This window comes from Corvus kubaryi, unplaced genomic scaffold (genome assembly GCF_017639235.1).
Source record: "Corvus kubaryi isolate FWS band 111438036 unplaced genomic scaffold, C.kubaryi_AGA036_p1.0 37387, whole genome shotgun sequence".
Lineage (NCBI taxonomy): Eukaryota > Metazoa > Chordata > Aves > Passeriformes > Corvidae > Corvus > Corvus kubaryi.
The window spans coordinates 4,987,915-5,000,305 of NW_024581129.1; the positions used below are offsets into that span (position 1 = coordinate 4,987,915).

The 12,391-nt window shown below is 41.2% G+C and overlaps 1 protein-coding gene across 1 annotated transcript in view; it reads right to left on the bottom strand.

Moving 5' to 3' along the window:
• The window catches only part of GNA12 (G protein subunit alpha 12), a 41,338-nt gene continuing 28,947 nt past the window's right edge, over positions 1-12,391 (bottom strand). Inside the window, exons 3-4 of the mRNA XM_042037038.1 lie at positions 8,144-8,194; positions 1-7,182 (exon numbers count right to left, since the gene is read on the bottom strand). Of these exons, the coding sequence (XP_041892972.1) occupies positions 6,613-7,182; positions 8,144-8,194 (621 nt within the window). The 3' untranslated portion in view covers positions 1-6,612. The remainder of the gene's footprint in view (positions 7,183-8,143; positions 8,195-12,391) is intronic.

Consider the following 12,391-nt stretch of genomic DNA (forward strand, 5'->3'; position numbering starts at 1 on the left):
AACAGTATAACAAGTCAAGTTTTAATAGATTTATAAAATTCATATATACAAAACAGTAAACTAAGTCACCAAAGCTATAAAATACACTTTTTACACATCACAATATAATTTTATCTAGTACACAGTTTTCATAAGTTGAAACTATTACAGCAAGTAGCTGCTTCTATCACGGATGCTGTTTTGGTGCTAGAAAGACACTTATGTGAGCAGTCTGGGACTGTGCTTTTACTTTATGCATTTTCCACCTTCTTTTAGTTTGTCACTGTTTTTAAAGTACTTTCCTGTGAATTGTTAAGAAAATTAAGGCTAAACTCAGGCCTTTCTTGCCCAATGTAGTGAACTGGTTTAAAAAAAGACTGATATTGCATAGTATGTGTGTTAATGCATAGGCACCAGAGAGCAAGTACATTGCAGAATAAAAGATATAACATCACTTGGCTTCCTAAGCTACGTGGTCATGTCACAGATAACCAACCTGGTGTTCTGTCAGTTTGCTTTCATACATTTTGATTCACAAACAAGACAACTCCTCACTAGAGCAAGAAACACCAGCACTGCTGTTCAGTGGAGTCTCCAGAAATACTTTTTCATCTGTATCATCAATTCAAGCCCATTCCACATTCCAGACAACACAGCCTGGAGGAACACTCCCTGTCCTACAGAGCGTTAATGGCTTCAGCGCAAACAGGAGTTTGAACACACCTCTCCAAACCTATGTCCCCCAACCACCTTCCCCAGTCTCGTGATCGCCCAACAGATCCTTTCTCCCCCACATCCCCCTGCTCCCCGCTATCTCCTCTCAGCCTTTGTGCCCAACCGCCTGCACGAGAGATTGACGGGAAGTAATAGCAGAGAAATTGTGCTACTCAAAACCTGTCACTTCCCTCAAAAGATGCTCTCTGAGGTCCTAAAAATGTTGCTCTCCATCAGTTGTAGTTTTTATTCAAACAACAGAAACAGCCTCTTACCTTCTCATGCTCTGGTATCTTGAAGAAAGTTTAAGTAGCTGTCAGGAAGGAGTAAGATGCACTGTCTGGCCAGAGATCTGCATACTGTATTTTAGTCAAAATAGAGTTTCAGCACCCAGTGATGAACAGATGAAGAGAGATTTACAATGGCAGGGCCAGCCTTGCCAGCCTGCTGCTCTTAATTCACAGCCAATGGCTCTCTGGAGTCACTCAAAGCTTTTGGGTCAGTGCAGATGGCATTTCACCTCAATACAGTCTTCAAGCACCATCAGCTTTTGGGATCTGTTTAGAAACTAGCTCCCCTCTCCTGCTCCCCTCCAACATACTTTGGCTTTTTTTTTTTACCAGAATGCCCACCTTGGAAGTCAGTGCTGCTCTTTTTTCCCCCCTCTGACTATTTTCACACCAGACAGAAGATACGACCTTCAGTCACAGGCCAAGAGCTGTGCTGTGACAGCTCCTCCAGCCAGGCACAGAACCACCAGCACTGACAATCTAGTACCTCCACACTCTCCACCCAGTAAGAACACAAGCATATCAACACACAGACAAACTTCAACACTGCTTTCCAAATGCCATTAGAAAGATAAAAACGTCAAGGATCGAGCTAAACTGCCCAACCACCAAGATGAGCAAAGAAGCAGCATCACGTGGTTAGCAGATAGGCAGTTTCAGCTCCAAATCTCCTGGCTTTACCCATTTCCATCTATGTAAAAAAAGATTAGTGTTAAAACAAAGAAGTGCCCACGTCACAGCACAAAGCAGAGATCACCCCAGCTAATTACAAAACAGGTATTATTAAAAAGCACTAGGTCTTGCATTACCAATTATTCCTCACTAGGCTACAGTCCTCACGTAGAACTGTGTGGAGTCAGCATTAACTCAGGCCAAGTCTGGCCCAGACCATGCCAGTCTTCCTGATCCATAATGGATGCTCCCTAAAAAACTGTTAAAAGCTCATTTACAGAAGTAGGCACAGATGTTTTATAGTTGCTAATGAAACACCCCACCCACCACTTCGTGTTACAGAATTAAAGAGTATGAGGTAAAGAGTTGGCAGTGCTATATTAAACCCCTGACTACACCACGTGATTTTATACTAGAAAGAGAATATAGAAAAGAGGCTGCTACTAAACTTACAGTTCTCATCGTAAGATCAGTGTTTGGTTTACATGACAAACTGCACTGTGTGGAGGTGTTGCTGCATATCGTGTTTGTCTCTCAAGCTGGCACACATCAAATCATCCATTAATCCAGCAGGTACTCCTGAAAATTTGATGACAGAAGCCAAGCTAAGTCAGGTGTCAAAACTTGAAAATCAGAGGGGCCTTTCAGAGAAATCCTGTAGGTCCAAGCACAGAAGGATTTTTTTCTCCCCCAGAACTAAAGAAGTACACACATAGAAAAGACTCCAAAACATAAGTTAATATAAGTTAAAACATAGTTAATACAAAGGCAGCCATCTAAAGGCAGCAGAGGACTTGTTTTCTAGAATGCTGTTCTGTGGAAGGTAGCTGTCTGTCACTAAAGGCAGCTGCAGGTTTCTTCAGTGGTACCACGTCTGTTCTTTTAACTGCTTTAATTCTACGTTTCTTTGCAGATCACAGTAACCAGGATGGGTGAATTCCCAGAGGGAATGAGGCCATGGGGATGTGGGGGCAACACACGGACAGGATGGGAAACACTCCAAATGCACCATTTTTCACACCAAATGCCACTTCAGCTGTCCTAAGGGAATTATATTTTTGTCTCCAGTGCCAGTACCAACAAACTCTTCCTACTCCGTTTCCCTATAGTTTCTTTGCCATTACTTTTTCTGCCTGCTTGGCTGCAGTGCAGCTTTACCTGCCTCAGAAGGCCTGGGGATGGTCATCTTCAGGAGCTTCTTCATTCTTGTAACATGCCTAGTTTTAGGTTTTACAGAGCAGCAATTAAAAAATTTAAATACATTAGCAAGTTAATAAGTCAAATAATCTATGCTGCTGTATTAAATAAAATAAGATCCATTCTTTGCATGAAACTGAAAGCATCTTTGAGTTGTAAAATTGAGCAGGCAGTAATTTCAATTCCATAACCACCATTAATTAATTTTCAACATTAAGAACTATTTAATTCCTTCTAAGTGACAAGTGCCTATTGAATATGTCACTTCCAGAAAACCACTCTTCCTTTTTAACTTCACCGAGGCATCTTGCAATGCATCTAAGGATTGTTCAGAGATTGACAGCACTGCAAGCTGCAGGAATGGTACTGACTGACACACTCAATTAGCTTAACACTTGTTTTTGAGGACAACAAACACAAAGTAGTGTTGGATAAATGACTCCCATTTAATTTTTCTACTTAAACTCCAAGATTACGTCAGTCTCTGCCCCAAGCACTGGCTGCAAGAGCTTCCTCTCTTTGTCCTTGGGAGAGACAACCCCTTTGCAACAGTCTGTCACTGACCCCGGCTGTCAGAGCAGGGACAGCAAAAAGCTGCTTTTTTCTTAAATAAAAAAAAAAAAAAGGTACTTGTTCAAGGTCTCCATCTGATGATCATCCTGCCTGTGACCCATTTCCTGACCAGCCAAATGAACAATAAACCTATAAAGCTAACAAAAAAAGATGTTCTCTCCAGCTGTGTTTACCTGCTAAGTTCTCCAGGATGTCACTTAAAATAAAGTTTTCTATTTGTTTCTGGTGAAAGGACTAAGCAACCAACCAGGCCTGTCCCGAAATATGTGAACAACCTCATCTACCTAAGCTCTGCTTTAGTAATTCACTGATTTACCACAACATGACTTTCTGGCTTTATTATACTACAACTCACCTTGAAAAAAAAAACCCAAACCCACGCAGCTGTGGCAAGAAGAGGAGCGTATTTTGCAGAGAAAGCTGACACTTCAAAAAGACCCCCACATCCTTTTTACTCACAGGCCAGCTCATTTGCAAACTTGGGAAGTGCTTGACTTTTGCAAGGAGTTTCCTGACGTGGGGTTCCTGGTTTGATCCATCATTATCCAAACCTGACAGAACTCTGGGCCCACAGAGCCAAACCACTGATTTTCATCTGCAGGCTGCAGCCCCACACTTAGGCCCATTTCATCAATGAAAACAAGAAAGGCAAGAACGGGCCCAAGGTGAACAAACTGGTTCCCTAAGACTTAGTGTGCAAAACTGCCATATACAAAAAAAAAGCAGCTTGAGAGCTCAGTGTGAGATCTCTCATGCTGTTTCATTTCCAGGTGCAGATTTTAAGTTACTTATATTTTAAGTTGCATCATTAGCTCTGTTGAGAGTTTTAAATCCATAAGGTGACTAAGGATACAAAACCATGGATGAGTATCAAGAGAAAAACAGAACAGGAAATTCCATGCTATGCCTCCAGGTAAAACTACAGTAGATTCAGACACCAAACTGAGGTAATTCTCTAGAAAAAATACAGTTGAAAGGGAATGTTTAACTAATTTGAGAAAACAAGCATTATATTAACCCATCTGGAAAATTCAGTGGAAGAATAAAGCTCACGGCAAACTAAAACTAAAGTGAAGTCAACCTAGAAGCCAGGTGAGCCCACAACTGCCTCCTCTTTCCCAGTGTCTTGTGTGAAGTGAAAACCACTGCCAAGAACTCAGAAAACATCTGAAAGCTTTGAAAGCAGCCTTAGACTTCAGCCAGACAAATGGGCTTAGAGAAACCAACCTTATGTGATGAGTAAACTTGTTTGCATCACGCCAGGGTGAAACATTTTCCTTTTCAAATGTAATAATCTTGAGATTTTCCCCCCATCTGAATATTAGTCACATAACACTCTTCACCTTCAAGGTTAAAAATTAATAAATATTTAAAAGACAGAGTTGGTCCTGGCAAAATAAGACTTGTTACAAGGAAGCTAATTCCTGTTTAAGTTTGCTGAAATTTAAGTTAGATTTTCCCATCTGCAACTTCTCAGCTGCTTCTTACCTCGATTCTGTGCCTGTTACAGGCATGGAAACAGCCACAGCTTTTCCACTCTGAAGCCTGCACAAAGAAAGCCAGGAGGCTGCTGCATCAGGAAACTACACAAAAATACTGATATGAACATCTGCAAGCTTCAGAGGGGAAGAAAGATTCCAGATTTTATCCAAATTAACATGAAAGGACGACGGAACAGGACTTTTCTTTGACCACATTTCCCATGGGACTACCAGCTGAAGTAAAACTTTGCTTGTTTTGACATGCCATTACAGGCTCAAAGGGGATAAGAACTCCAGGGAATCTGCTGACTTTTTATGGGTACAAACAGCCCTTCAGGTTTTATTCTTGGACAAAAACTATGACAAAAATTGCACAGTAAACTATGTGTGAGTTACCTAAAGGATAGCACTACAATATCTTCGGTTTGTTCATGTACCCCACACTGTAGTAGAAAAGATTCAATGTCTGTACGCAGAAAAGGCACCTGGCAGAGATTGAGAGCACAAGGAAATTCGGAGTTCACATCCAAATTATTCACAGCCTCTTGCCCTTTTACACACAAACCACTGCCCAAAAGGGGCGACTCCAAACTTGACCGTGCTCCGGGTTCCATGTGCATCCCTACAGGCTGAAGATCCCATTAAGACACAGATTAAAGCCTAATTTTACAGCAAGGTCTTGCTGTCCAAATACATCAGTGCAGCTGGAAAGCCGGGATCTCCAGGGTGTTCAGTCTTCCTACAAGGTCAGCTGTTGGGAACTAATCAAGCAGCTGCTGTGCTATCAAAACCTTTGCTTAAGAGTTTAATCAGCTTTCAAACTTTTGAGTACAGATGAAGCCCTGTCATGTGAGACACTGAACCTTCACAAATTCTGCCCACTGTGGCTGTGAGGACAGTGCTGGCTTGCCATGGAGCACATCTCCCTCGAGCACACACTGTGCAGATACATGGCTGGGTGCTCCAGCACAGGCTGCTGCACCAAGGAAATCAGCTTTCCCACGATGTAACACCCTCCATACATAGTGCAAAATAAACCCTTCTTCGTATCAGCAAGGCCTTAACTCCCCATCCCATTTACTCCAACATGAGTTTCCTTACACAGTTTTAGACTTCTGCCTCAGGAGACTCATGCAAAGCCTTCAGACAAGAGCTGTGCATCCACCTTGGAAGGCGGATTCTAGACCCTCAGCAAAGCTGAACACACACACAAGACCTGGTTATATTCCTAAGGGTTAAGAACGGAACTTCCATTAACATTCTCCAACACAGCTGCCAATCTCATCATGTTTAGATTAGTTTGATCGAATCAGCACCTCCAAACTACAAAAAAAAGGCAGTTTGTACAACTAGAGTTTCTGAAAAATGAGCGCATTCATTTGAAACGTGTCTTCCATCCATGGTTTGTCAGAGATTTCTGTTCTCAAAGAAGGCAGACGGTGGTTATGTCATTCAGCGTTCCAAACTTGGTACAGAACCTACCATGGCCAGGTTTCAGTAGTGTTTCTAGTCCAAATGATTCAGTAGCTAACATCAACATGACTCCTCCGGCCTATAGCTCCTCTGTTTGGACTGGCTAGTGTACAGCATTCCTGAGCCAAGGAATTCGCATGGGTCCTACACCGCATGCAAGGGCCAGAAAGAAAGGATAAAAACTTTGATCGAACCCTCCAGCGAAACTTCAACAGAGCAGGGGCTGCTCTCCTTCACTGCAGCATGATATCCTTGAGGTTCTCCTGCAGGATGGTGTCCTTGACGGCGTGGAACACGAAGCGGATGTTCTCCGTGTCGATGGCCGTGGTGAAGTGGTGGAAGAGGGGCTTGCTGCGGTTCCGCCGCTTCCTGTCGAAGCACTGCACCAGGTAACGCTGCACGTCCTCCAGCCGGTGAGGGTCGCCCTTGAAGTCCGAGAAATACTTCTTAATGCTGACAGTCTTTACCTTCTCGATGAGAAGATCCATCTTGTTGAGGAATAGGATAATGGAAACGTTAAAGAAAAGCTTGTTATTGACTATTGTCTCAAAGATATTCATGGACTCCACGAGTCTGTTTGTGCGCCTGTCTTCCATGAGGACCTGGTCGTATTCACTGGAGGAGACCATGAACAAAATTGAAGTTATTCCATCAAAGCACTGGAACCATTTTTGACGCTGAGATCTCTGTCCCCCTACATCCACCATCTTGAAAGGAATTTTTTTAATGATGAAATCATGCTCTACTATCCCCTTCGTGGCTTTTCTGGCCAGCAAAATATCTTGTTTGCTGGGAAAATAATTCTGCAAAAGAAAGGAGAGATGCATCAAAAAAAGTCCTTCAAAAATGCTGGCTAATGCCTGAATACTGAAGTAAATCACCAGAAGCTGCCTTTTTAAACCATCACATGAAGAATGAATACTCAACTCTAAAACATTGGCCTGTTAACCACTTAGCTCAACACTTTGGTAAGTAGCTACAGATCCTGAGACACACAAGAACAAAAATAAAGGACTAATTCACTCCTTCACATTTTTATCCTTCAAGCCTCTTCATTTAAGGCTGAAGTGTATTTTTTCGTCATGAAATTCTTAGCTACAGTGTTCCTGCCACTTAGGTACAATAAAGCAGATCAAGTCATCACTGTATTTTTTTTTTAAATTTACTTTTTCCACAGTTCATTACTCTTACAAGGACCATCTTGAAAGCTTTAGTGGAAATTCTTCTTCCAGGTTCACACTCCATGACCAGCGAGTACAGCAACAGATTCTACCACAAGCTGTGGCCCAATCTACCACTGTAGAGAAATCTGTTCTTCAGAACCTTATCACTGTTACTATTTAGGAAAATCAACCCTTTTTCCTCCAAGTCTCCTGACAGATGTTTTCATTACAGGTTTTGAATCCTACAAGTGTCAGGAAGGGTTTTTATTTTGCTAAGGTTTCATTCTGCTACCTTAAGTAGCACCAGCCATCAGAGCATCAGGAAAAGTGAATGAGATCCAGAGACTGCATAGAAGGGCTGATAAAATATGTGCACAAATACAACTTCCACTTGTTGTCTGTCAAAAAAGATTACGCAAATACCAAGCTTCAGTTTCATAAAGCTGGAGTTTACTATTTCTAGAGAAAGAAAACTGAAATTATTTAATGCATTATTATTTTAAAAAATCAACTGAAGAACCCAACCAAACCCCATTAATCACAGCACACTCAGGCTTTCCCTGTCTCTTGGAGCTCTCTGGGTCAGTAGAAGGTTTCTTACCAGCTGACCGATCCGATCCAGGTTATCCAGGAAGTATTTCACCGATTCACCCTGTGGAAAAGGAAAGACATGGGAACTAAGCTTGTTTCTAGGATAGCAAATCCAACAGAACCAAGGACTTCTCACTTTCCAACATGCACTGAGGTCTAACAGAGCAGTATCACCAGGCCTGGAAAAATCAAAGTTGAGTCGAGATTTGAACAAATGCTCCAATCTATCCAGTAAATCTTTACAATAAAAAAGAAGTGTTATTAAGTCAGTTCTTTGACTTAAAGAATTAGGCTTTTTCCCCCTTGTAAGATAAGTGCAGTTAACTGACACTGAGTGGGAGTAAAAATGAAACACTTTATAAGAAACCAATGTATTTTGTTTAAAATTCATAACAGTGAACAAAAGCATATCCTAGACTGGCTGGCATATCTTTAGAAAAGTGAAAGATTTAAGTCACCCACAATTTATGATGACTTAAGCTAGACTTGCTTGTCACAAACAAATGAAAAAAGGAACATTCTGAAGGACTTGCTCTTCTACAGATAGCTTCCCTTCTGGGCTCAAGACTTTTAATAACAGATTTGCTCATCTTATACGAAGCCCTTTAGCAGTTATATTGAGAAGAAAAGAGGAATATTTACAGGGAAAATTCACTCTTGTGTGAAAATTTACTCTTGTGTAAGAGGATTTGGCCTTTTATCACACAAGCTCGCCTGTGTGTCACACTCAAATCAAGGGCCCCTCTTTGCATTAGTGGGGACAAGAAGCCCTGCACTTACTTTTAAAGAAGTAACAAAATTGTTTCCCTACAGATGCAGACTACTCTGGAGTGAAACTCTCCTGCAAACACTTCCCTAGCACGCAGAAGAAATTCAGTAAGTCGTCTTCATTGTTCAGGATGTGTCTTACAGTTGTAGCCATGTGATGAGAAACAATCAAGTGGAAAATCCTGCTGCCTTTTAGTGATTTTAGGCAGGAAAACCCATGCCTATCACAGAGCAGGGCTGTCAGTCATGACCAAATGACAGACAGTAGGTGCCCTCACCAAGTCACCAATTCAGAATGGAACTTTCTCCAAGTACTGCCCTGGACTCCAGCAGCAATATAAACTCTTAAACCACACATCCTCCTCTACACCATGGCCCTGAGACAGCAGAACAGAATTATTCCCCCCAGTACAACTCTAAACAGATGCCAACACAACAGCTCATTGTGAGGAATCAGACTGGAGATCAGAGGATTCAGTGCTGGACAAGGACACACTCCCAGCATAAGGCACACACAAAAGGAGCTGGAGCTTATTATTTCCTAACATTTAAAACTGGATGTGTCTTTTCATAAAGGAGAGAGAACATTTGGATTTGCAAGAGACTACTGTGTATCAACAAAAGATTTACGATGGATTGCTAGCAGAAAAAAACCACTTTTTTTTTTTGGGTGGGGGGGAGAGGGGAAGTTTCCAAAGAACAATTGCTCTAAGAGCTTCCTTACAATCATGAATTTTCATAAGGTGAAAGTAATTTCCTGTATTTTTTGGCACTCTGTGGATCAGAAGAGATATCACAGACTGCATGAATAAGAGAAAAGGGCTTCCTGTACAGCATTAGTCATGTTCAGGAGATGGGAGAGCCCAGAAAGAAAAGATCACTGAAGCTACAAAAAACCCCTTCTCTATCTATTGTGCTCTGTCCCACACAGTGCCTTCAGATATGCAAAAATACTGCAAAGGGGCCATCTCTGATAGAGATTCTTCCAATTTTCTACCCAGTTGCTTTAAGAGTCTCTGCCTGTCCATCCGCCCGCCCACGCTGGAGCAGGGAACAGCCGTGTGCCTGTGAAATGCAGGGACACACAGGCAGGATCACCTGATTTACAGCTTCTGCCTCCCCTATTTCCCACCCCACACATCCATCACTCTGACATTCTGCACATTGATAAGGAGGTAAGAAAATAAACTGATTAATAGAAAATATACACATTCATTTCTGCAGTGATTTAGGGAAAACAGACTTCTCCAGGTTCTTATCCAGCTCTTCCTAACATTGCAATTAAGCCAGGTAATTTGTTCAGGGAAATTTTAAGCAGCAATGGCAAAGCACTGGGAGAGCTGGGTAACCAGTCAGGTTACAAGTCAGGTGGCTGGAACAGGTGTGAGCACCATATGCATGGTCTGACAGATCTGAAGGAATCTGAACATTCTCCTCTAGCACAGAATCCAAAGGCATCCAGTACTTAAGCCAAAATATCTGTTTCCAGCCAAAACAACAAATCCTCAACAAGCTCCAGAGGGTTTGAAGTTAAAAAATCCTCAAAATGTTAAAGCACACAAACATGAAGGGAGGAAAAACACCCACCAAAACCCTCCCCGAATAATAACCCCAAACCCAGTGCACACACTCAAAAACCTCCTGGTTTAATGATTCCCGACTAACGATTCCTGTGTTATGTTCTACAGAAGTGTGGACTCAGTTCCTGCTCTGAAGGCCTCTGGAATAATCTTGTTCTTACATCTTAGTCAGATTTACAGAAAACTGGAATGTTCTGGGAAGCACATTCAGCTCCTCGAGCCAGCAGCACACACAAGTGCACGGAGCATTAACTGACTCGATGAGTAACATGTAACATATTAAATGAGGAAAATATGGAAACTCCAGGTTTCACAACTGTTTGCTTTTAGTGTTTTTAATTAGAACAATTATGCTAACTGAACATTCCTTTCTAGATTCATTTTTCCTTGCCATCCAGGGAAAATAGACAGCAATATTAATTAGATCTGGAAGTCAAATTTATTTAGCTTTATATCAAGCTGCACTTAAATGGATTTTTGAATTCCACTAATAAATTACTATTTATGCAAAGCTGTCTTATCCTTTGCAATTATACACACATATACAAACAAATGCTTATGCATATAAATGTATGTATATAAAAATACACAAACAGAATTTCTAAATCAAAGTAGATTTTCCTTTCAAGGCAAATAATTATTGAAATGAAGTATCAGCTGCCCCTTTTGTGTTGAAAATTTTTTTTCTCTTCAAGACACTGACCATAAAGAAGCTGGTCTGACTTTTTCAGTGCAAATGTTTAGTGTTTCTCCAATATCTATCTGGCCACTCAGCTATATTCAAAGCTGGCTTAGCACTTCAAGTGCTCTCCTTCCCCAGATCTTAGCCAGTTATTTCAGGTCCATGACCATGACTTCCTATAAAAGTGTCAGCAAATATTTGCAATTGATTCATCAGATACTAAAAATATCTTTATGCACATTGATGACTTCAATTTCAGTATTTTAATGGTTATCTTGGAAAAAAAAGGTTATTTTAACATCACAATCTATTTTAAGATATGCTCACAAGCAGCAAAATAGAAATGAAAGCTGAAGTTATTTATAATATATGTATATTTATAGGCTCGATGTGTATTTATACTATGTGTAAATACCTAAATATAATCACATTGTGGTGTGTTCACTTAAAAACAAACAAAAAAGCTCCAGATCAGATCCTTCACAGGCTGATGTTGCAAGAAAAACTGGCAGCTCCGGAAACCTCCTCAGATCAATGATGTTCATAGAAGGTTGTTCAGCTTCTGCCTTTCAGGTTTAAAAAGATTCACATCTTGCATTGTCCTAACAGCACACTACTTCCTTAAAAAATATTCTAATTATATTCATAAATAATGCTGTTAAAATATGAAAGACCATTTAATTTCAACCAGCACTATACTGAGATAGGAAGCCCCATTCTGTCACAGTCCCAGCAGAGTCTGCCAGTGTAGATTTACACACTGACATTTCTTACTTATTTTTGACTAGTAGTCTGTCAGTTCATTTCACATTGGAAAGTTACAAACCAGTTAGCTATTTTTATGGATTTTCATCCCCCTTGATAATAAATCAAGATGCTTCAGTGGTGTCTCCTGCACCCACAGCCCGTGTTTTACGGGACAGCTGTGGGGGAAGGAAGAGTGACCTCTGAGTTATGAGTTTTATGTAACTCAGATGGTCCTTTTTTAGTGCCCCAGGGTACAACAGTGACCATTCGTGTTCCACTCCTTGCTCACCACCACACAAGAGTGACCACAAGGCTCGGGTGACTCATTCTGTCACTGCTGATCTCTCCTCCCTCTGCAATTCAGATCCTCTGAGTAACAGTTTTGCCAACTGGGACCAAGAGAAGGAGTAAGAGATGCTGTTCCCATTGTTCAGAAGGATGAGTCACTGCACATCTGGGAACTGGGGGAATCAAGAAACAC